Source organism: Synchiropus splendidus, chromosome 7 (assembly GCF_027744825.2).
Source record: "Synchiropus splendidus isolate RoL2022-P1 chromosome 7, RoL_Sspl_1.0, whole genome shotgun sequence".
Taxonomy (NCBI): domain Eukaryota; kingdom Metazoa; phylum Chordata; class Actinopteri; order Syngnathiformes; family Callionymidae; genus Synchiropus; species Synchiropus splendidus.
The window spans coordinates 21,240,658-21,262,743 of record NC_071340.1 but is presented as its reverse complement, the minus strand read 5'-3'; the positions used below and the strand labels follow the sequence as shown (position 1 = coordinate 21,262,743).

General features: G+C 42.4%; 1 protein-coding gene across 2 annotated transcripts in view; it reads left to right on the top strand.

The window, feature by feature from the left end:
- si:dkeyp-14d3.1 (transmembrane protein 132C) overlaps positions 1-22,086 on the top strand; it is a 177,920-nt gene that overhangs the window by 76,624 nt on the left and 79,210 nt on the right. For both annotated transcript variants that reach the window (XM_053869753.1, XM_053869755.1), the window contains one exon: positions 13,904-14,050. In XM_053869753.1, the coding sequence (XP_053725728.1) occupies positions 13,904-14,050 (147 nt within the window). The remainder of the gene's footprint in view (positions 1-13,903; positions 14,051-22,086) is intronic.

Genomic DNA, 22,086 nt, shown 5'->3' with positions numbered 1-22,086 from the left:
GGAGACTTTACAATGGGCTGATTCTTATGAGGCCTATTCACATTACAGTCTTTACTGGCAATATATTAGGACAATGTTTCATTCAGTGACCGACACAATACAGTTGCACTGTATCTGTGCTGCTCATTCAAGGACATCCCTTGAATAGCTCTTACATAGTGTTGCAACCTCAATACCACTGACCTGTTTGTACAGGATTTTTTGAGACTGTGGCCGACCCTCGCAGCCAATCAAAATGCTGTGGAGAAACAATGAAGTGAAGTTGTGAAATTTACCGAATGGCGACAATAAAAACTTCAGTTTTTAATCATGAGATGTAAAATCTCTCTCCATTCTGCAGCGATCCGTCTCTTCATATGTCAGACAGAATGCGCGACTTGAGTTCTGTAAGCAACAGACTTCAGTCATTATGATGCTTCGTTCAGGATTTATCCAATGCAAAACACGCAGAAAACCTTCATGTTCATGTCCACCACCATGATGTGTTATGTGTTAGAGGTCACTTTTCTGAAGCCGTGGTGGTGGCGGCGGTGAACTACAATTGCGTACATCTATCAGAAACCCTGTGGTCAGTACAATTGAAATATATGAACTAAGAAGTTGTATCCAGTGGCGGATGGTAAAAAAACCCCATCAAAACTACATTTTATACGTACAATTCTTACAGTGTCATATTACTGTGGTCGCTTATTACTCAGCTACTGTATATATTTGTCAGAAGTAAATAAAAAATGTTGAGCAAATATAGCGAATACATTTTAAATGTGTTACTTTTCAGTTATGAGAAAACTTTGTGTGTGGTCCAGGGAACTCTATGAGGGCACTGTCAATCCTCACTTTACACTTCTTTGACAGTTTATTTGTTTCCAACTCCTGCGACTTGACCTGTCAGTCGGCCACAACTGATGCCGCGGCTGTGCCGAAGGACTCGGCGGCTCTGAGGCGGAAGGATGGTGATAAGTAAATCCCACTTCTGGGAGCAGGTTGAGTGTGCCAGCACATGACTGTGTCTATTGCACTGAGGTTTCTCGAGGAGAAGATGAACGCGCCCTTGGCCGGAAATACGTCTTAATTATTTAATAACTTTCGAGTGTCTTCAGCATACTGTGGCGGGTGGTTGGGTGGCACCCTTGCGCCCTCTTCAGGCCAGCTTCCACCGGTTACATCCATAAAGAAGTTGTTGAAACTTCATAAAGTCAGTGTTAGTGGGGCGTCTGGCATGAACCCAGCCTTCAGTCTGAGGTCAGGTCAATGGACTCCCACGTTTGCCCTCCTCCTAAATGTCCTTGAAATGTTGGGATGTCGGGAACAGATTCATATTTCTGATCAATTCACTGAGGCTTGGATGCAGATAAGTTTTAAATATTTGTTATGTAGAATATATGGATTAATATATTGTTATTGTTATCACTATGACGCACCGCTCTAACTCTTATTTTTTTCCGGCTTCCTTTTCCTCCTCACCCACACTCACACAAAGTGACTACAGGAGCGAAAAAAATAAATAAATAAAAAAGACGGAGACGAAGACAACAAAGCTGGAAACAAATGAAAAACGTGGTTTAGGATCACTGACCGTGACAAATCAGAAACATTTCTCCGCCACCTTTTTTTAGACACTCACATTGTTGATTTTTCGCCACGTCTTTGTTGACGTCTTAAGTAAAGGTCAGCGTGTCCTTGATGCTGTTGTTTCAATCTCCTCGCTGACAGCTTATTTTCATCAAAGCAGCCGCAGGTGAGGAGGACACGTCCCTCAGCACCCGGGCCCTGGGGCCTCTAATCTTAAAGACTCTCGACGCATTAAAAATAAAAGCCTTACATTAGTTTCTGTTTGAAGAAAATATTGGTGATCCTCTTTCCTCCACCAATTAAAAACATTTTGTCAGCATTAGAAGAAACCAGTCTGGGAGCCCATTACTTCAGCCGGCTGTTCACCACCTCACTGTGTGTGTAGTTATTTGTGGCTCTGTCTGTGAACCCCTGGGTGTCTCTATTATGGTAATTTTACTCTGTAAATGTGTCTCCACAAACAGCGTGTGTTTGTTAAAGTGCCATTTTTTCCACTCATTTTGTCGGTCCTTGAGTGTTGGAGTGGACCGGGTCAGTTCCCTGTTGGGACGCCAGGTTTGTCTTTGACAAGGGTTTTGTGAAGATCCATGATACTCTGCAGGAACAACCTTTGACTCTTCACAATAACCATGCATAAACAACTAGATTTACTGTTGAAGGTTGACGTTCAGTTTTCATTAGACCTTTACCCACCTGCACAGGTCGGTATGAGGCCCTCAATTATTGTCTGCACCTTGTTTATTGTTTGTCTGCACAGATTTTCCCGGTCCTTTGCCTGCAGATGGTGGCAACTGCACAACAGGCCCCTCTCTTTGTAGCAAGCTGCTGTGGCTTCCGCCTGTTCTGAACATGTCAGGCCTTCTCTTCCCAGTGGTCTAGTCTGATCCCTTTGTTTTCTCCTCTCCAACTTTATTCAGCGGCATATTTTATTCACGGATAGAAATTACTTGAGGCAACCCAAATGGTGATTTTAACAAGCGATGCTTTGAATTCTTCGTGCTCTTAGGTGTCACATTTAATCACTGAAAAAATAAACTTCAGTGTCACTCTCATTGTTTACCCCCGTTTCCTCCTTATGCTCCTGTGTTTTATTGTGGTTCTGTTGTGTGTCCGGTTTGTGCTCCACCAATCTATATATCTCTGTTCAGTTCAGTTGGACTGAGTCAGCAAAATCTGTCGGGGTGTGTCGAGTTTGATCACGGACCACACGGAGCGTTTAAGCACAAAAAATCGATCATCCCACTGTTGCTAGTTCTGTTGACTGAGACAATAACGAAAAACAGTTGTCAACAAAACTTTCTCATGCATGTAAATTTAAAAAAGTCTGTTGTGGAGATGAAGACGATGACAAAATATAATGGGCACTTATCACGAAAATATGAGAGAGGGACGAATGCTTCGAATTTGCGAAACTGGTCTCAGGTCTCACTTTGTTTGACAACAGCAAGCGCAAGGTCGTCACTATGTCAGAAAAAAACAAAAAAACAAAACACCAATTTGAAATGACATCTTCATCATGTCATCCTTCAGGTTGGAGTTTTCCTTTTCATTCTGTGGTAACTGGATTTCTTTATTTACTGCGCTGAATGAGAGCCGAGCAGATCCACCGCCTGGACTGCGGCAGCCACGACGGATCACAGATGCATGAAGTGGAATTAACATTGATCAGAATGGCTGCGTGGCAGCTGAGGTGCCATAACTCAATGCAAACACGGAAACCTGGGGTTAGATTACTGACTTCAATTGAATACTCATAAACTAACTTAATGGAATAGAAATGACATTTCATTTCAGCTTACTGTACATAGGGTTTTTCTGAGCATCAGTTGTTGCTGTGCGTCATAAAACTGGTAGGTAGGTTCAGTGGGGGATTTGACAAGGTATGACACACGAGACTCAATGACAAAAACTAGCCTCACTGTATGCTTCACTTGCTTTCTGTTTATCACAGGCTTATTGCTGTCCGAGGCAGGATGTGTATTATCGTCACATAGGGCATGGCATCTGTTTGCCTGTCTGAAAAGAGCCAAACAGCTCAAATACCTCTCAGGTCACCAAAGTATTAGCAGAACATGAGGAGTCTGCGCTGCCATGGAAACAGCTAACTGCAGCTTCAGCTGACGTATCAGGGATGTGATTTTGACTCACTGTTTTTCAGGTAGTCTCACAAGTTCAGGTCGACTTCTTCATTTCAATGATGCTCCTAATGCCTGTCTCACTCTGCCCAAAACCCGAAAATGGAGAATAAAATGCTCAGTTTAAACCCTTTTTCTGCAATGGTAAAAGGTAGACGGAATACTGCCGACCACTAGCTGAATACTGCACATCTCATTTTTTTTTTATCTTGTTTACGTTAGAAACTGTTGCAGAATTTTGTGCACGATTCAATGTACTGGCTTAGTTATCGACCAGCTGCTAGTCGACTTGGCGCCCATGATGGCACTTCTCTTATTTTGAAAGTGTATGTTTTCATTTGAGTCCTTCCGATTTTTTTTTCTCACACTTTTTTTTAATATAAATATATGGCAGACTGCAAATACTGAAACCTTTTTGGCTGCTTCATCTCACATGTTTTTGCGATATTTTAATTTCTGCAAAACTCCCATTGAAAGGAAACATTCTGGGATGGCAATGGTCCCATGAATACCTCATGAGGTATAATACTGTCTCCCCTAACAGGGCTCATTCCACAGTCTAGATAGAGGAATTGGGACGACTATCTCCATACAAAAGACTTTTCTCTCACTGGTGTCTACTCAACATAATCATCCATGTTCACCACCTTTTTTTCTGAGAAGCTGATGTTTCTCCTGGCATGAAGGGAAATGATCACGTCTCCTGATGTGCTCTGCTGCTGTTGACACGTGCACAAATAGTAGTCGTCTTGAACCATGAATTGCTTTGGGTCTTGTTTCCACGTTCTGCATTGCAATGTAGAAATGGCCTGAACCTCCATACTGAAAATGCGTGCAGCGTTGACCACTGCCTTAACACATAGTTCAAACCTAGCATTGTCCCTCTGGGGCTTTTATTCTCTTGGGGTACCTGTCAGTGGACCACCTTGAAATGTTTTTTTTTTTCAGGGATGTACTCAGATAGATACAGAAACATGTACCTACTTGATATATAAATATCTGGGGAAAAAAAAACCCTAATAATATTTTGGTCTCTTTTAAAGCTTGAACGCCAGTCCCCCATAATGTATGTGGAAATGCATTTTTCTCTCCAATGATTTGTTCAGTGCTGTCGTGGATATATTCCAGCTACATTTATAAACATGGGTTATCCCCCTGTTGCCGTACCACTTATGCTTAAACAGTTTTGTTATGATGCTGGCAGGAAAATCGGTCGACTCAATGAGAGTTTGCTTGTGTAGGATTAATGGATGGATTGTTTTTCCCATCGGTTTGCCACAGCAAGTCAGCCTCAACCTACCATGTGCATCCTCCTCAGAACGGCCTGTCTGCCTCATGTCCTCACCTACCACATCCATCAGCCTCAGTGTTTGTGCCCCAACCGTCTGACTCTGACGTCCCGAACCTTGTCTCCAAACTGTCCCTGTCATGCACTCGCTTCTAATCTTGTCCTTTCAAGCTCACTAGAAGCCGAGGATCTGCCACTTCTAACTCTGCTTCTGTATTTGTCTCAGAGCTGCTGTCTCTGAACCACGCATCATGGCAGGTTTCACCACTGTTCTCTGACACTTTCCTTTAACTCTAGCTGCCTCTCATGGGACAGCCATGCTCCCTGTCCACCCAGCCTTCACTCTCCTTCTCACCTCTCTTACTCTCATGCCCATGACTTGAACTCATCTCTTCGTCGCTCTATCCTTTTCATCTCTTCCTCCTCCTTACTCTCACTGCCGATCACCATACTGTAAGCAAACATGAAAGTCCATTGAGGCTTCTCTCAAACCTCATCCGTCAGACTTTTCCATCTCTATAATAAACAGGAAGAGGTTGACAGATGAGTCGTGATGTAATGCGAATGAATCCCTTTCACTCCTTCAGCACACCACATCACCACAGCGTTTGTTTGCGTTATCAGGGGAGGGGAACCTAGGAATCTTTGCTGCCTCCACTCTGACCCGTGGGAGAACCCCAAGGTGGTGATCCAGCCTGCCACAGTCAAGTCAATTTATTGAACAATAATAAAATGAATTTCATCATTTAAACTGCCATGTCTGTAAACAGCTGCATTGTGACCTGGCAACCTCATCTCCACCCACAGGAACAAAGCACTTGTATGACCGACATGAGGGTTTAGTCTGTGCACCGGTCTCAGGCACGTGTCTGGGTGTACTTGCTTCACAGGTGGAAACATTTATAGATGTAGATGAGTATTTAAATATACAATGCATGGCAGCGAAAATCCGAGGATGTTTGCTGATTCTTATCTGCAGCCCATGAAAACAATATAGAGAGAATCGTGTTGTCTCCAATGCTTTACATACATAGATTGTCTGTTAACCACTGCTTAGTCTTAGTCTGCTGTTCAGGGTTGCGGAGAGTGCTGGAGCCTATCCCGGCAGTCATTGGGCGAGGTCACCAGTCCATCGCAGGGCACACACACCACTCTCACACACTCACACACCTAGGGGCAATTTTAGAGTGGGAGGAAACCGGAGTACCTGGAGAAAACACACGCAGGCACAGGGAGAACATGCAAACTCTAGACAGAACGGCCACCAGTCCGACCCAGAATCGAACTCGCATGACCCGTGTGTCACACACACACCTTCTTCAATTTGCTCAAACTTCTAGTATTCAAAGTGATATTCTACTTCAATTTAAAAGGTATTTTAACCCTGCTGCCATCATATTTCCCAGGTTTCATGAAGCATTACTGATGATGTCCAGCATTCTTGGTGCGTAAACATAATCTTTCGGTGTTGGCATCAATTTTGTTTGTTTTGATCTGCTATTCTTTGGAAAAACAGAGTGGCAGTTGAAGTAGTGGCTCACCGCCCATTGGGTGTTTATTGCGAGCTTCATTTTTCTAGATGTCACTTGAACAAAGCTTGTGAGTGACACATGTAAATGCAGCTTTTAACTTAACTTAATGAGGAGAGCTGACAAAACATTGATCCGATGAAACCTACCTGCCATGAGGCGTCAAACCCACCGCCTTACGTGGGTTCTCAGCTCAAGGCGCTGTAGACAGCTGCTTGACCTTGTAAGAACCACAGCACAAACTCTACTTCACGTCAAGGACCGCTGCTGACATGGAAGTGAAGTTGTGTTACCCTGAATCAGGTGATGGTCTGCGGCAGCAAAATACTGACGCCACAGACGGAAACTGTCACCGCGCTGCATTGGATTTGAATCACTTAAGCCGTGGGTCGATGAATATTTCATGGTGATTTTAACAGTTTCTCACTGCACAGCCTGTTTTGGTGACTTGGAGGGTCCTGGAGGCATCAGTTTGTATTTGTTGCTGAACGAACCAGATGCAACAGAGTGATTTAAGTGACTGCAGGTTGCACAGTCACGCTCTGTGGCGGCGAACACAGCCACTCAGCCCCCCTGCTTGTCTTGGTCATTTCTTTCCTGTCTGTCGGCTGACCCTTCAACCTTAACAGGGTTCTGAACCAGCAAACAGGACACGATTGGAGCAGCTGAGGGTAACGCAGGTAAAGCAAACGCATGATTCGACTTTTGGATTCAGGGATGGAGACAAAACAATCGAATAGTTGACTTCCACAAAGGATATGCTAAGTAAAAAAGCTTAAAAAATGAACCCTAATAATTGAAAAAGATCATATTGAATCACACTGATCAGGTTAAAGTTGAACATTACATCGGCAAAAATGCACTCGACCGACAAATATATCAATATCTTCTTCTATTTGTGTGCAGCACATGAACGTCTGATACATTTAACACCTCCATTTGCGTTAAATTCCTACAGTAAACTAATCCAACCCTCATCCTCTTCCGCTCAAAATATCTGAGGTTTTCGCCCGGGAGCTCGTTCTGCACTATTTTTGATGTTCCTTTAAAAAACTCTGCTGTTGTCAGGGTGTGCTGTAAACGCTGTTTTCAAAGTGGCTATAAAACCCATCAACCCACTGAAAGTGAGTTCAAGTGCCCCATAAACTCGTCCTCAATAACTGTTTGTTGAGCATTCAAATTCGGAAGTTCTTCTACTGGAGATGCTCTGCTGGACGGTTACAGGACAGAATGAATTTTGCAGTGAAATGTTCCTGATAATGTTGATAATTACACAAGGAATGCATTATTTGAATCCCCTGGTTCGAGTCCTACGTTTTTGCCGACACAATTCTTGAACGTTCAATGTCATTTTGATGCGATTTGACTGTGTTTTTATGATCTTGTGTGTTGAATTTGGTTTGTCATGTATTACTTCCTTGGCCTTTACCCTGGCTGGGGAAAGGTTTTATCAAATCAGGCTTTTAGCTAGAAAGGCATCAGGACTTCCTCGGGACACCCTTAAGTGAAAGAAAGAAAAAAAAAGAGCGAAAGAAGAAAGAAAGAAGAAGATAAATTATTTTTTTCTGTAGAACCCTTTAAATTTCTTTCGTAGTTTTGGTAATTTCACTCAAAATTTGCAGATTTCCACGTCTTTGTTGACCCGTGGCTGCGCCATATTTGATTTTGTGTGAAATCTCGTGGTCATCCACATCTCATTCGCATTTGACTGGTCATGGTGTGGAAGAGCGCTGATACTGATGGGCGTCAGTCTGGCGCTGTTGCTAAAATGTGCCGCTAAAATGCAGAAAATAGAGTTACAGGGAAGTTTACGTTTCAAAATGCCAAGACGGGACATGCGTCCGGTCCCCACTAGGGGCCTCACGTTCGACGCACAGCTTCAGCCTCGCCGTGTATTGTCATCCAATACAATATTGGGACACCCAAGAACAAATCCTTAAGGCCTGTATCAAACCAAGGGATGTCCATTTCATTTTTGAATTGGAAAATTGAACAACATCTAGGAATTTGTTCAGTCACCTGTGGGAGTTAAAACAGTGGAGCTTTCAATCCCTCTGCAATTGTGCTGCCGTGGATTTTTCTTATTTTCACACAGCCAATTTAAAACATTTTTTTTTTAGGATTTTTGCTTAAATTGTGAGCAGAGTTTAGTGTCTAAACTTGCATCATTATTACAGCGCCAAGCTTCCGACTCATAGAAGGTGCACTGTTTAACTCTTAATTGTTCTCCTACTGTCTCATTGCCATTGATTTACGCTGCGGTTACAACCCCACTGTGTCCTCCCGTGAACCGCCGCAGATGTGTGTTTATGTAGACAGAATGGCACAATTAAAAATGAAACGCTCCCCAGGGAGCAACGGATCTTGGATGCTTGGGCCTCAGTAGCGGGAAGTGGTCAGAAAGGTCACTAGCGTTTTGATACATGTGAGCGCCGTACGGAAACCGGTCGCTGAGGTAAGAGCAGCGTGGGGTCACTTTACGCGGACTGCTGGCTGGGGACCGCAATTATTGTTCATTCCCAACCTCATTCGATTTCCTCCGAAAGTGTTCATTTCCTTCACTCTTTTGTTGACAAGTCGCTCCCTCACTTGTGTCAGCGCTGTTCATTAAAGACGGCCCAGAGGAGAAGAGGGGCTTTGCAAATGAAGTTTAGTCGTTGCCACAGGACTTTTCTTTTTTCTTCAAGGGAAAGGTTGTGATGACATGAAGTGGCGTAAGAATCAGGAATGGACCATTCTGTGCGCCATGATTGCCTCTGCGGTAGCCTTATTCCCCGTCTTTGTTCAGCTCAGTTCGGCTCAGGCGCGCAACGGTGCCGGTGAAATCTCGTCAGGTTCGCTGGTGATTGCTGACAGTTTTGCAAAGTCGGACTGAGTATAACTTGAAACTGTCAGCGAAAATGCTGTTATCTTTTCACACCGTGCCAGTTCTTTCCTCTGTGGGCCGAAGGGAGGGAGTAAAGTTGCTTTGCTTAAGAGTAAACACTGCTTTTTTTAAAAGAAGTTTGAGGCTGTTCAGATGGACACGATTTTATTTTATAATTGTTTCAAATAGGTTATCACTTCCTTCCAGAGAAGAAGCAGAAATCTTGACTTTTAGGAAATTGGACGAGTGTCATCTTTTGCATATAACCAAATATATATATAGATCATACATAGGCCGCACTGGTCTATAAGCCGCTGGTGCAGTGGTGCTGTCTCCGCTATGGAAAGGTCAGTTGTGCACCCAGCTTAAAAACGCTGGGTCCAGCATCGAGACTGAGGAAATAGCGGAAACAAGCTGTGTAATACGGAGCATATTGAATTATCCACGCTGCAAGTTCAATACAGTGAGAGATTACTGACAATCGAGAAGGTTTTATTCAGTGAAGTGCAGATCCAGACCTTCCAGTCCCGGACCACTGCGCTGCGCTCCTCCACAGCACAAGTCACCAGCAGCTCCGCCAGCTCACCTCAGTGTTTAGGGAGTTTACAGAGTTGTTTTTGAACAATGTGGTCCGTTCAGACAGCGATCAGACCCTTTACTGCCTGGCATTTATCAAATCTGTGTGGAGTTGCACTGTACACATAGTTTCCGGCATCTAGCGCCGAGTGGCCTGAGGGGAGAAGCTAAGGAGAGTTTCCTGAGATAAGGTGCAGCTCTCCAGTCAGGATCAAGTCTGTGGCCAAAACCGGACTCGCTTGTGCTCACGTCGGATTTCTGAGCTGAACATACTTTGTCTCGCGACAGCATCTCACATCTTTTATTCACATTAAAGCACACCAAATACTCTGTTTTTGCCCGTGTGCCCAAAGTTCCGACACCACTGCTGGTCTCAGCGGATGCTTCTCAATTCCAGGAGGTCGACTCTGTTGACGGAGCTGTGGACACGTGGGCGAAAACAGCGCATTTTGAGTGCTTTAAGGGTAAATAAAAAGCCTCTGATTTCATGGATTTCATCGCCTCTGATTGAATCAGATTTCAGCCTGTAAAAATCTATATATTAGCCGCATTGTTGTATAAACCGCAGGGCAAGAAAAAAGCACTGGCTTATTTGTTCATGTTTTCCACATTTACTGTGGTTGTAAATTCCTAACATATACATGTGTTTTACTAATAAAAGGCCATTTGCTGTAAGACAAACAGAAAAGAATAATCCAAACTATGATACATCTTAAAAAAAAAAACACCATGTGCTCCTCAGGGATTGAATTATTGAAAAAAAGAAGTAGCAGATAGATGTCCCAGTATAATTAGAATTGATTCATTCACTTTAAAGTTTAAAATAAAAAGCGAATGGTTGCAGGAAGGGTGATTGCTATTTAACCTCCAGCAGACTCCCACGCCAGCCGGGTACAGGACTTAATTGACCATTAAGCCAATAAAATACACTCCAACCACACTCCGGCTACGGCTCTGTGGGCTCGGACATGGTCAGTGGAGTAATGACTGCTCTCCCTCAGAGAGTCGACTGTGTTTAAAGCATTTAGGGGTCTCACAGAAAGCCACTGATGGACATCCTGCTTGCTGAAGTGCAAAGAGACCAGATAGAAAACCCTGCCGCTCCCACTGGGTTACAGAAACATGGCTCATGAGTCGCCACAGACGCAGGTTTGCAGGAGGTTTGTGTGTATTTTGTCCATGAACTATTGATTTGTGAGGAGAAAGGAAGCGAAGCGACCACTGATGGAACTTCATGTCGATTAGTAGATGATAGATTTATCTAAAAGGTGCATAAAACCGTTGTTTTGATGAATTAAAAATGAGAAAATTGGAAGACACAAATGTAGGTAGATTCTTAATAAACCAAAGAAATATTGGATTAAAATTTGGTTTTTTGACTCCTTTCATTGCAGAGGAGCTGCGGCGCTACACTGAGTCTCTCCCGAGTGACAGAGCTCCTTATTATATTGTTGTATTTTATTTTATTTTATTTTTACATGTAGATTCTCAATAAGCCAAAACAATATTGGGTTAAATGTAAATATGTGCATATGCTTGAGAATGTCAGTCTACATTGTTTAGTTGTTTGAAACTGACCTCATAATGGCCCACATTCCTTGGTCTGGACAAACTTGGAAGACACAAAAGTAAAGATCATAGGTAGATTCTTAATAAACCAATATAATATAATATAATATAATATAATATTTATGTTATATATTTTTTATATAGAGATTCTTAATAAGCCAAAGCAATATGGGGTTAAATGTAAATATGTCCTCAGTCTTCATCATTTTGTAGTTTCAAACTGACCTCATGTGGCTTATGTTCCTTGGTCTGACCCAAAGGATCCGTCTTGAGATCTGCACCTACTTAAATGACTTTAACTTTCATGCCTTTTTTTTAACCGTAAAATTTTACTGTTTAGCTGCAGCCTCTTGGAAGTCTTAGAAATATACAATACAAATATATGAACACTGAACCGTGATGAATGGTTTTATTGTCACCACGTCTTTATTTGTTCATAAGTCCTGAAGGCAAACAGCTGGCCGAGACGCATCAACGTCTCCGAAACAGACACAGCACAATGTTTATGTCCTTTAGTGAACGGAAGAAGACCATCTGTCATATTACACATTTTCACTTTGGGGGGAAGCGGCTCTGCACCATGATAAGACACCACATCAAAGAGGAATCTTGACTGGAGTCGGCAGATATATTCATTGGCATTCCGACAGGGCAATCCCGCCGTGCACGTTAAAGTGCTGAAACAAATTCAAGATGAAAGCAAAGGCCTATCTTTGGTCTCATCTGGTTTGGACTGGATAGGTAAAGTGATTGGACGCTCGGGTCTAATTTAGTCTTGGAACTTTGCTGTCACTATCAGAGGCCCTCACACACTCAGCCCTTTGTCCACCTGTGTTCTGAAGAATAATTCTATAGCCACGCTTATTTTTCTTTTTTTTCCCCGGATGAGTCACGCTTCATTTCGCAGGTGATGTTTTCATTTATGCTTACAGTTATTGAGCCTTTATTCTTGTTCCATTGGATCCTCGGCTGGAATCCATAGCTGACAGAGGTGAATAGTTCCTGAACAACAGCGTGACTTTCATCGTATGCCTTTTACGGATGAATAAGACGACTTTCTGAATTTTCATTTCAATTCTAACTGCTTCGCTGTGCCGTCCTACAACCCTTCCCTTAAAAATTAATTAAAAATTCTGTCTCCATAATGACTCGTTTCTTCAGGCCGTAATCTTTTTTTGGTAGCTTCAGATCTTTACAGAGGACTTTGCTTTTCTCCCAGCACAAGACTAGTCGAGCAAAAATGGGGGTCAAAACTGAGACCAAAACTCACATTAGCTGTGTAAACATTTCACACCTTTAATACACAAATGTGAAGTTGAATCATTTTAGCAGGAATAAAAGATAATAACTACACAAAAATAGTTTCATTTCCAACAAGAATACAATGTTACACAAGGGTTACTGGTGTCAAAATCAAGGCCTTGGGGCTAAATCTGGGCCACCAAGTTATTCCATAAGGTCCATAGGAGCTTAACACTGAGCTTAAAATTGTTTTTTTTAAACACTATGCATACTTCCCTGTTAAATACAGAATAGCAGTTATATATTGTTTAGCTTGCAATTTGTAATATATAGTTTTAATGCAAAAAATGCTGATATTATGTCCACATGAAGAGCAGAAATTCTACTGCTTCATCTTCTTCAGAGTCGCCATTGCAAGACTAACCTCATTCCCAATTCCTCTTTTTACAGTCAATGATAGAATGATACAATCTATTTATTATTTGGAAATAAAAGACCATTAAATCATACTTACCGGGAAAGACTTATGCGTCCTATACTGACACCGCAGGCAGACTTGAGCATTGCATGTTGACGCACTAGGTAAGCCTTGCAGTGGCGCTCCTTTCATTTCATAGTCACACAGTAGCAACGTGTCAGTTGCAATTCAAAGCCCCTGAAATGTGTTTCAGTCATATGAGGGCCTCTATAGAGGAAATGACGTCCATCCTGAGGAGCGCGTTTGTCTTAACTTTAATTTAAATCACAATTAAAAGTGAGATGTCAAGTAGTATATCAGTAATTCCAGTCAGTACGACCACAAGATCTGAACGAATGAAGTCCTTTCTAAAATCTGGCTCCTGGCCAGTCATATTGATTTGGCCATATTACAAAAATCTCCATTCCCTCCGGGTGAAGCAAGGACCCGATCAAACCAAGCAAACAGCTGGGGCATCTTTTGAAGAGCGGTCTGACGAACCATCTGGGTGATTCGCTGATGCACAGGAGAGCAGCGAGAAAACAAATCATTGTCAACGTGTTCGCAGCTGCCATGTTTGGATCAGCTGGTGTCGTCCACACGCTGTGACCGGGATGTTTTGAATAACAAAAGTAGATCTAAGCGGCATCTGCTCTTCCCTCTTCGCAGAGTCAAGTTGAAAGAAGGAGTGACGTTCCTCGGCGCTCGCCCCTGCAACCCCACCCAGTGGATGGTGAGTCAGGACGTGAGGAGCGAAGGCCACCGAGTGGTGACCCTCCACTGTCGCAGGAAGGAGTCCAGCTACGACCAGCCAAGGTCAGTGGCACACAGTGGGACTTTGCAGGAACTTGCACTGAAGTCACAGTGAAGTCCAGCCAAGCTGCTGGCCTTCCTTATTTATTCATTTTCTGACAACAATTCCAGATTGTTTTGGCAGTTTCCCTCTCGAATTAACGTCCTAAAACCATCGTGATGAAAGTCTTTGGTTTGCCAACTTGGATGGTGGCAGGTGTCATTTAATGGATTAGCAGGAAATGGCCGATCCTAGCTGCAGTTCTGTGTTGCAGTCGTTGAAGTGAAGAGGGCCGGTTGGAACGGGTCTGGTTTAATCATGTTGGCCATGAGATTTGTTTAGACACGCTGCCATTAGCCGAGCGCTCCCTGAAATGATCACGCACAGTGCAACAGCTCATAAAACAGAGATAACTGCCGCTGCCATTATTTGGGCAGTAATAAAGGAAGATTATAAAGATTTGCTTTACAATCTGAAAAGTGATTACCTGGGTTGTAAATTCCTTTTTTGGACTTATTTCTCAAAAGTGTGTCATCGCTAGTCTCAGGGGTTTTTACTCTTGAGTGCTTTCAAAGGGTATTTTTGGTTGTTGGTAGTGTTGTAGTCAAGACTGCACCAACCGAGACCAAGACATTTTCTTGACTATCTTCTATTCTATTCTATTGTACTCTATTCTATTCTATTATCCGATCACATCACCAATCCTCATCTGCTTTATCGTTGCCGGAACGCGGGGGCAGTAGCTTTAAAAGGTCGTACAAAACGCCATTCTCCAAGATCTGAGTGGTAGGGCCCGAGATGCTCCCAGGCCAGTCAAGCAATATCATCCCTCCACCTTTATCCCCTCAACTGTCTCCTGTCAATGCAGAGGAGCCGCGGCTCTACTCTGAGTTTCTCCCGAGTGACAGAGCTCCTTATTGTATTATATTATATTATATTTACACAGAAATATACAGAATTTTGGTGATCTGTTATTTGACAAAACATTGTTGGGCTTTTTGCTGAGATATACATACAATTTTTTAAATCCTCCACTGGGATTACTACAGCCCACATACTCCTGACCTTCACTTAGGTCAACTTTAGTTGACTTCTGCAGCGTAACCCAAACATGCACCTGACATACTGTACATATTCTACGCCTTCAATTAGGGGCCGAACTAATCCCAGCAGTGAGTTCACCTTTTACCTCCAGTGGAGTTATTCACCACGCTACATCTGCAGATTGATATTCTACTTGTTTTTTTCTCATCTGAATGCTGCTCATAATACATAAGAAATATTGGCTTTGTCAGTTGTCTACGTGTTGAAAGAGCTAAAGAGAAATAATCATCCTCAGATCAAAAGTCTGATGGATGTGAAAGGAAATATTAATCTGAAGCAGGTAATACTTTATTATCATTCGCCGCGAGACTCAAAGAATAATAATGAAACAAGTATAGGACGTTCAGTTCAGCAGAGATTTTACTTTCTTAGTGATTTAGCTCAATCACATTTCAATATTTGATACTGGAAGGAGCCAACTTAAGTTGAACCTTTACGCATCAGAGTGGAAGTGTTCCAGCACACAAAGTGGTATTCAAGTTTTCAAGTGCACATTTTCTGTGCTTCAGTCCTGAAGTTTCTGAAACTTAAAATTTCCATCCATCAATCCGATCTCATTTACTCTTGCTTTCTCGTGGCTGTTTTGGTTCTGACATCACATTGTATAATGTGGTGCACCTGGCATTGGTGCACTGAAAAAAGTCCTTGCCCGAATTATTTTGAGTAAATAATGAATTTTTGAGATGCATTTACTTTCAAAATTGGCGTGCTACATGAGTTAGAATATGTTAACTTGCCACGGCCCTGAAGCTGTGATAAGATCTGATACGAATCTCGAAGGGAAGAAGCGGCTCTTCACCCTACCTCCGGGGGCGGGGGGACCTCCAAGGAATAGAGACCTTCGTCCAGGTCCCCTTCTCTTTTTTCTTGGTCAGAATAGTAGCACAGAATGAATTGAAGTCTCTCACCGACTTGCACTGACTCGCCTGTCCATACACCACTTAATCGCACAGAGACGAACACCGATCCACTTGAGGTAAAAGCTTATCCTCGCCTGCAGGTACAACTTTAAGTATTTATCGCTTTGAAAGAAGATGTTCCAGACACAACCGCCAAAGAGAAAGTGGGGAAATCAATGAGCACAGGGATTTGAACATCGTGGTCAGCGTGCAAGACAAACTCCAGGCTGGAATCTTCACCTGAACAGCTAAGATTCACGAAAATGAATAATCATGGCAGGAAAAAAGAAAATCTGGATCCCAGCAACGTCTCCCGAATATGCCACGGAAGTCGTGAAACACTTGTATTAATGTAGTAAGTGAAGGAGCTCCGGTCTACAGTGGGCATATTTAGTCTAATCCCTGCTGTTTGGGGCATGTACGATGGGCCGCTTCTTAATCCCCACAGCTGTCAAAGTCACTTCAGAGGGAGGACCAGTCATCCCATGATAGTTACACAATACACAATGCTCCATTTTTTTTTCATCTTGTCCTCCCCGTGCCCAGTCATTTCAATGAAGCTCTTTTAGAAAAGGATTAGATGCCGCTATCTCATCTGTCGAGCTGTCATTCAGCCAGCTTTACTCCTTCTGCTCCCTCCTCCAGGACCCGGGAATGAAGAGGCGCCGGAGTATAGGTCAAACAAATGTGATTTCTTTTTTTTTTAACTCCTGTTATAACAAGGTTACCGGGCGACATGGAGGGGAAGGCGCTGTTTTACTTACCCCCATGCTCTTGCTTGCAGAATATGCATGGAGATTCACTGGTGGTGGCCGCTGTAAATGTGATTGGTCTGTCGTGTCAGGACCCGTCAGGGGTGTCTCCCATCTCCTGCCCAGCCAAGCTTTCGCACCGTGCTGCCCTTGCCAGCCAGGTTGAATCACGCAACAGCGCCAACACGAGTCACATAACATACTGACTTACAAATTTATTCCACCAAGTGTTACATAAACATTTGTTGTATGTAGTGGATAATGCTCTTCTTTACTACACTGCTATGTTCTACTCACAACGTAGGACCTGGTTCTTATAATGGTCTGTGGCCCTTTGACTTGTGACAGATTCTGCTCCTCTTGTAAGGAAGAGGGCAGAATCCTTTGTTTGCCAAGGATTACATCACTTCTTTCCCAGCACGTCTTGTTATCTTAATCTACAGTATGATATTTACTCTGCGGTTTCCATGACTCCTGAAAGGGCTTCCAAATGGCAGCCGAAGTTACAGTGCTACATGTATGTTTTTGAATTCAGACTTGCCTCAGTTTTGTTGGAGTTGGTAGTGTTCCAAAAAAAAAGCTAAATATAAAGGGAAACAGAACAGTCTTTTACAAGTGTTACAAGATTATATATATATATATATATATATATATATATATATATATATATATATATATATATATATATATATATATATATTGCTCTCCGGACACCAGGGAACCTTTGTAAGTGCAGGAGTTCCTGAACAAAAGCAAACAAAAGCATCTGTTTGCTTTTGTTCAGGGATGTTTTTCGCTACACAATGGCCAGTTTCCACTACTCTGAATGTACTTGAAATTCTTATAAAATTGAAATTCATATACAAATATTTTCAAGACATTAATAGAGCTTTAGTTTAAATAAGGTATAATGACCCAGTTATTTTGAAGTCTTAATCCTCAAATTACAACTTAACCTTGTGAGGGCCACCCAAATAATGTCATAAGGTCCTCACAAGAATACTCTTTTGTCAAGAATTGGTCCCGATAAACAACTGCCTTCACACGCACACACATGCACAGACACCAGGGTGTGTTGCACCATCTTTGCGGGGACCTGTTATTACCATAAACCTTTCCCCAGCCTCTCACGCTAAACCTAACCATCCAAAATAGATAGGTAAACTTGATCAAGTCTCTTAACCAATCTTAAATTATAGTGACCCAGTTATTTTGAGGCTCTCATCCTGAAATTGAGGCTTGTGGGGTCCAGCAAAAAGCACCCCATTATGGCATATGTGCTCTGAAGGAGGTGTGTTCCCCAAAATGGCCAGTCTTTCACGGTGGACCATTAACACGCTGCTTTGGTTCGACCCTGAAACTCCGACAAACATCCTCCTGTCGACGACACCAGATACCGTGGGAAACAAATCCTGTGGAGAACCCTGACGTAGTCTGTGACTTCATAAATGAAGTTGTTACTCATTCCCTCACTCACTTATGGGCCGTGACCTGTGCGTCGAGGCTGTCCACCCACGAACACAACCCAGTCAGGTGCACATCATGCGCAGGTTCAGTCAGCCACTTGAATCTCCTCGCACACGCCAGCTGAACCCCTTCTGTGTTCTCGCCACAGCTGATGCCCCGACCACACCCTCCCTCTTTTAAAATTCACATTACGAATCACTCCTTCACACACAACCACCTAAATGGCTCTGGTTATCTGTTTAAACCTCCAACACAACCAAGCAGATATTGGGATCTTCCTCTCTTAGTCCAAATCAGAGAGCGTATCTTGGTGACTGGGACATGTTCCTCAAAGATGAGGTGACAGTTTTCATCAACGGGTGCAGCGGGGTAGAGACGGATTTGGTTTGGGAAGTTAATAAGACAGTGTTGCTTCGCATTGGAAAGGAAACTTTAATTCCAACCATTTATGTGGATGGCTTACATAGATGCTTGTTTCTTTTTAGCACATCGTGTTTGTGTCCAAACTCTGTAGCGGAACACAACGACGGAGCTAAAGACTGTCTCGGGAGAAAGTTGGATTTTTGATGGAGTTGGCTGCTGAGTCCAGATTGTGTCTAGACTGAACAGTACAAGTGAAGCATTGAAGTTAATAACAAGCGTTTTATTATATTTATTATATATAAAAAATAGGTGATTCAGCCTCTTGACCAGGAACGAAACTGTGGTAGCACTTTTCTAAATCAAGACAAATGGCAGTTTCCCACAGAAAACCACTGACTCAAGGTGGTGCACTTTCTCGATTCTTCCATGATACTTTCTAGAACATGTTTCTATACTGTTGTCAGTCGGTGCTCAGTATAAAGAATGAGGCGGTAACACTGTCAACACACAGTAAGATCCGCCGTCATTGTTGTGGTGTGACAATTGCTTGCAGAGTCAGGGAGGTGTTGCTCTCAAAGCTCTACAGGGAATTGTTTAAAAATTCATTTAGCCTGGCAAATGTATTTCTCAAGTCTTGCATCATACATTGACCTTTTTTTTTATCACTTTACACCCATTGGTAGCTGCTCAGTAAGGGGCGCTTAGACACTGCTCAACACCTCATATACCTGCATGAAGCCACATCATTTAGGCACCATCTTACTTTCATTTAAAAAAAGTGTTATTAAACTATGATGGGTAGATGAGGTTTAATGACACAGTTTTAAAGGGCCGATGAGGTTTCATGAAACAGAGCCCTGATTTTTCAGAGGCCACCAGAAGGCGCTGTCTGCCGTGAAATGTTTGGACTTGAACCACTAATTCAATGAAACCTCACATTATTTCTAAACCAAGAGCGCCATCTAGTGACCTCTGAAAATGATGGCACAGTTTCATCAATCCTGCAATACTGTTTCATGATACCTCATGTAGCCATCACAAATATTTACCTCTGTAATTTGATGAAAACGGCTTCCTATTCATGAGACACTGCTTGTGGTCGTCGCCGGAAAGTCGTCCAATGAATACCCTACTATTTATTGCCTGAGGGGCACTTGTGGGGAAACTCCCCACAAAATCAGTTTTTCTTCTTTCGTTAATATTGTCGCCGTACTGACTGACTTCCTGTTTGTCATGGCAGACATTTTTGGTAGGAATAGGAGGATGGGTGCTATGGGCATGGCTCATGCTCCACGAACCCACAAATCCTTGATGACACCCAAACTTTTTTGTAGTGTAAAATACAATATATTTTCATAAATTAATAGTTTATTTCGGCAAGTGACTTCTGGAATGTTCTATGAAACAGTCTCATGTAGGCGCCCAACAAGTAACTCATTGAAAGTCAGTGTGGCATGTTTCAAAATAGATTGTATGTATTGTATGTATATTAATGTGATATCGACAAAGACACGAAAACAAAGACAGCTTCACTCTCACATCAAAGTTGTGTTTTACCTATCAGGACGCTTGAATGCCTGACGCTACGTCAAAGATGTTTTGATACAGGACAGAGTCAAATTGCTTCTTCAGATGTGCACTCTGCTCGATTGAAAATTTCACTTTGTCACCAGCAGAGGCAACTTCATTTAAAAACAAAAGTGGTCTCGCCTCCTCCCCGCGTCGTCCGAGCTAAGTGGCGTCGCTGACAAACGTGCCACGTCTGGGCCTCGGAAGTTCATTAAGGCAGTCTGAGTGCGAATGGATCTCTGTTGTAGGAGTCTTCTTCCTTAATAACTCGCACCGCAGCATACCAGCGTTCAGTGTTTAAATTTGCTCCCCTCTGATCAGTGGAATTGGTCGACTTGTATCAATGGATTGCTTGAAGGAGACTTATAAAACCGTAGTGCTCAGAAGCGAAGGAAAGAAAATGATCTCCACGGCGATGGTTGAGGTTTCAGTCTTCACTTAAAGGGCCTGTGTCCTTATGGGAACATTCGTTCATTGGAAGTGGAGTACGCTGGCACCGTTGTAGGAAGAGAGAAAGCAGTGTGGAGGAGGTTTAGAGACGAGGACGAAATTGAAAGGATATTGATAAACCCCCCAGCTGTCTCAAGGATGATCTGCAGTGGTTGTATCTCCGGCTTCTGTCGTGCTGCTCTGCCATCGTGCTGAAATAACAGTGGCACCATCATGATGTGTCACTTTTAATCTGCTTTAATGGTTTTTCATTTTGTGTGGGCAAACTGGCCCAAGAAAAAATGGAATATCACTAACTTACAGTACAGAACAGAAAAGAACAGATGCTGCAAAACCTCTAGTGCCATAGCAAACACTCGTGATGGATAGATGAGGTTTCACGACAGTATTGAAGTCTCCTGATTTCCAGACACCAGCAGATGGCGCTGTACAATGTTTGGACTTCAACAACTAATTCAATGAAACCTAACATCATTTCTAAACTAAGAGCGCCATCTAGTGGCCTCTGGAAATTAGGATACTGTTTCACCAACCCTGCAATACTGTTTCATGATACCTCATAGATCACTAGCAAACACAGTTAGTGCTTCTGCTATTGTTTTTTATCGACAGTGTTTTTCAATGGTCATAATGCAATTGTGCAGAGACAGTGTAAGTGCTACAGAATCCTCCATGTGAAGTTTCATTAACTTTACGTTTTGAAAAATGAGATTGGGACTGCCGGGCGTGACGTCATTGCGAGGACACATTCCGGTTGTGGATATACTTACATCGGCTGACTTCTGACTTTAATGTCATAAATTTCACTTTAAAGTCAGTCTTCTGTAGAAAACTCATCGCTTTTTGGTTTGTTTGGTTGTTGATGCGTTCATGTTGTTGGCTGGTTCTGTCACACCTGATCCCTGTTTCAGGGATTTTTATCATACAATCACTCCACAAATCCCCACATTGAGTGCAACTGTAATTGTACACATATCGATGAGCCACGTTTTTTTTTTTTTTAAATAAACCACAGTATGTAGCTGTAACGTTCAGCCACATCTGACAGAGCGATCCATGCCGCTCTATTGTGCTTGCTAATGACACTCTAACTGGACTGGGTTGACAGGTCTCTTTAACCATGTTCGCAAGATTAAATTCTAAACCTCAAAGGATTTTGCAGGCACTTGCATGGATAGACCTCTTGTGCAGTTTGAGCTCATGCCCTTCATTCTTGCATTAAAGAAATGCCCCTTTCAGCAGGAGCATATATTTTATATTTTTATTATATATATATATATATATATATATATATATATATATATATATATATATATATATATATATATATATATATATATATATATATATATATATATATATATATATATATATATATATATATATATATATATATATATATATATATAAAAAATATAATTTTCATTTTATCAAACCACGACCAGTCGTGACTTT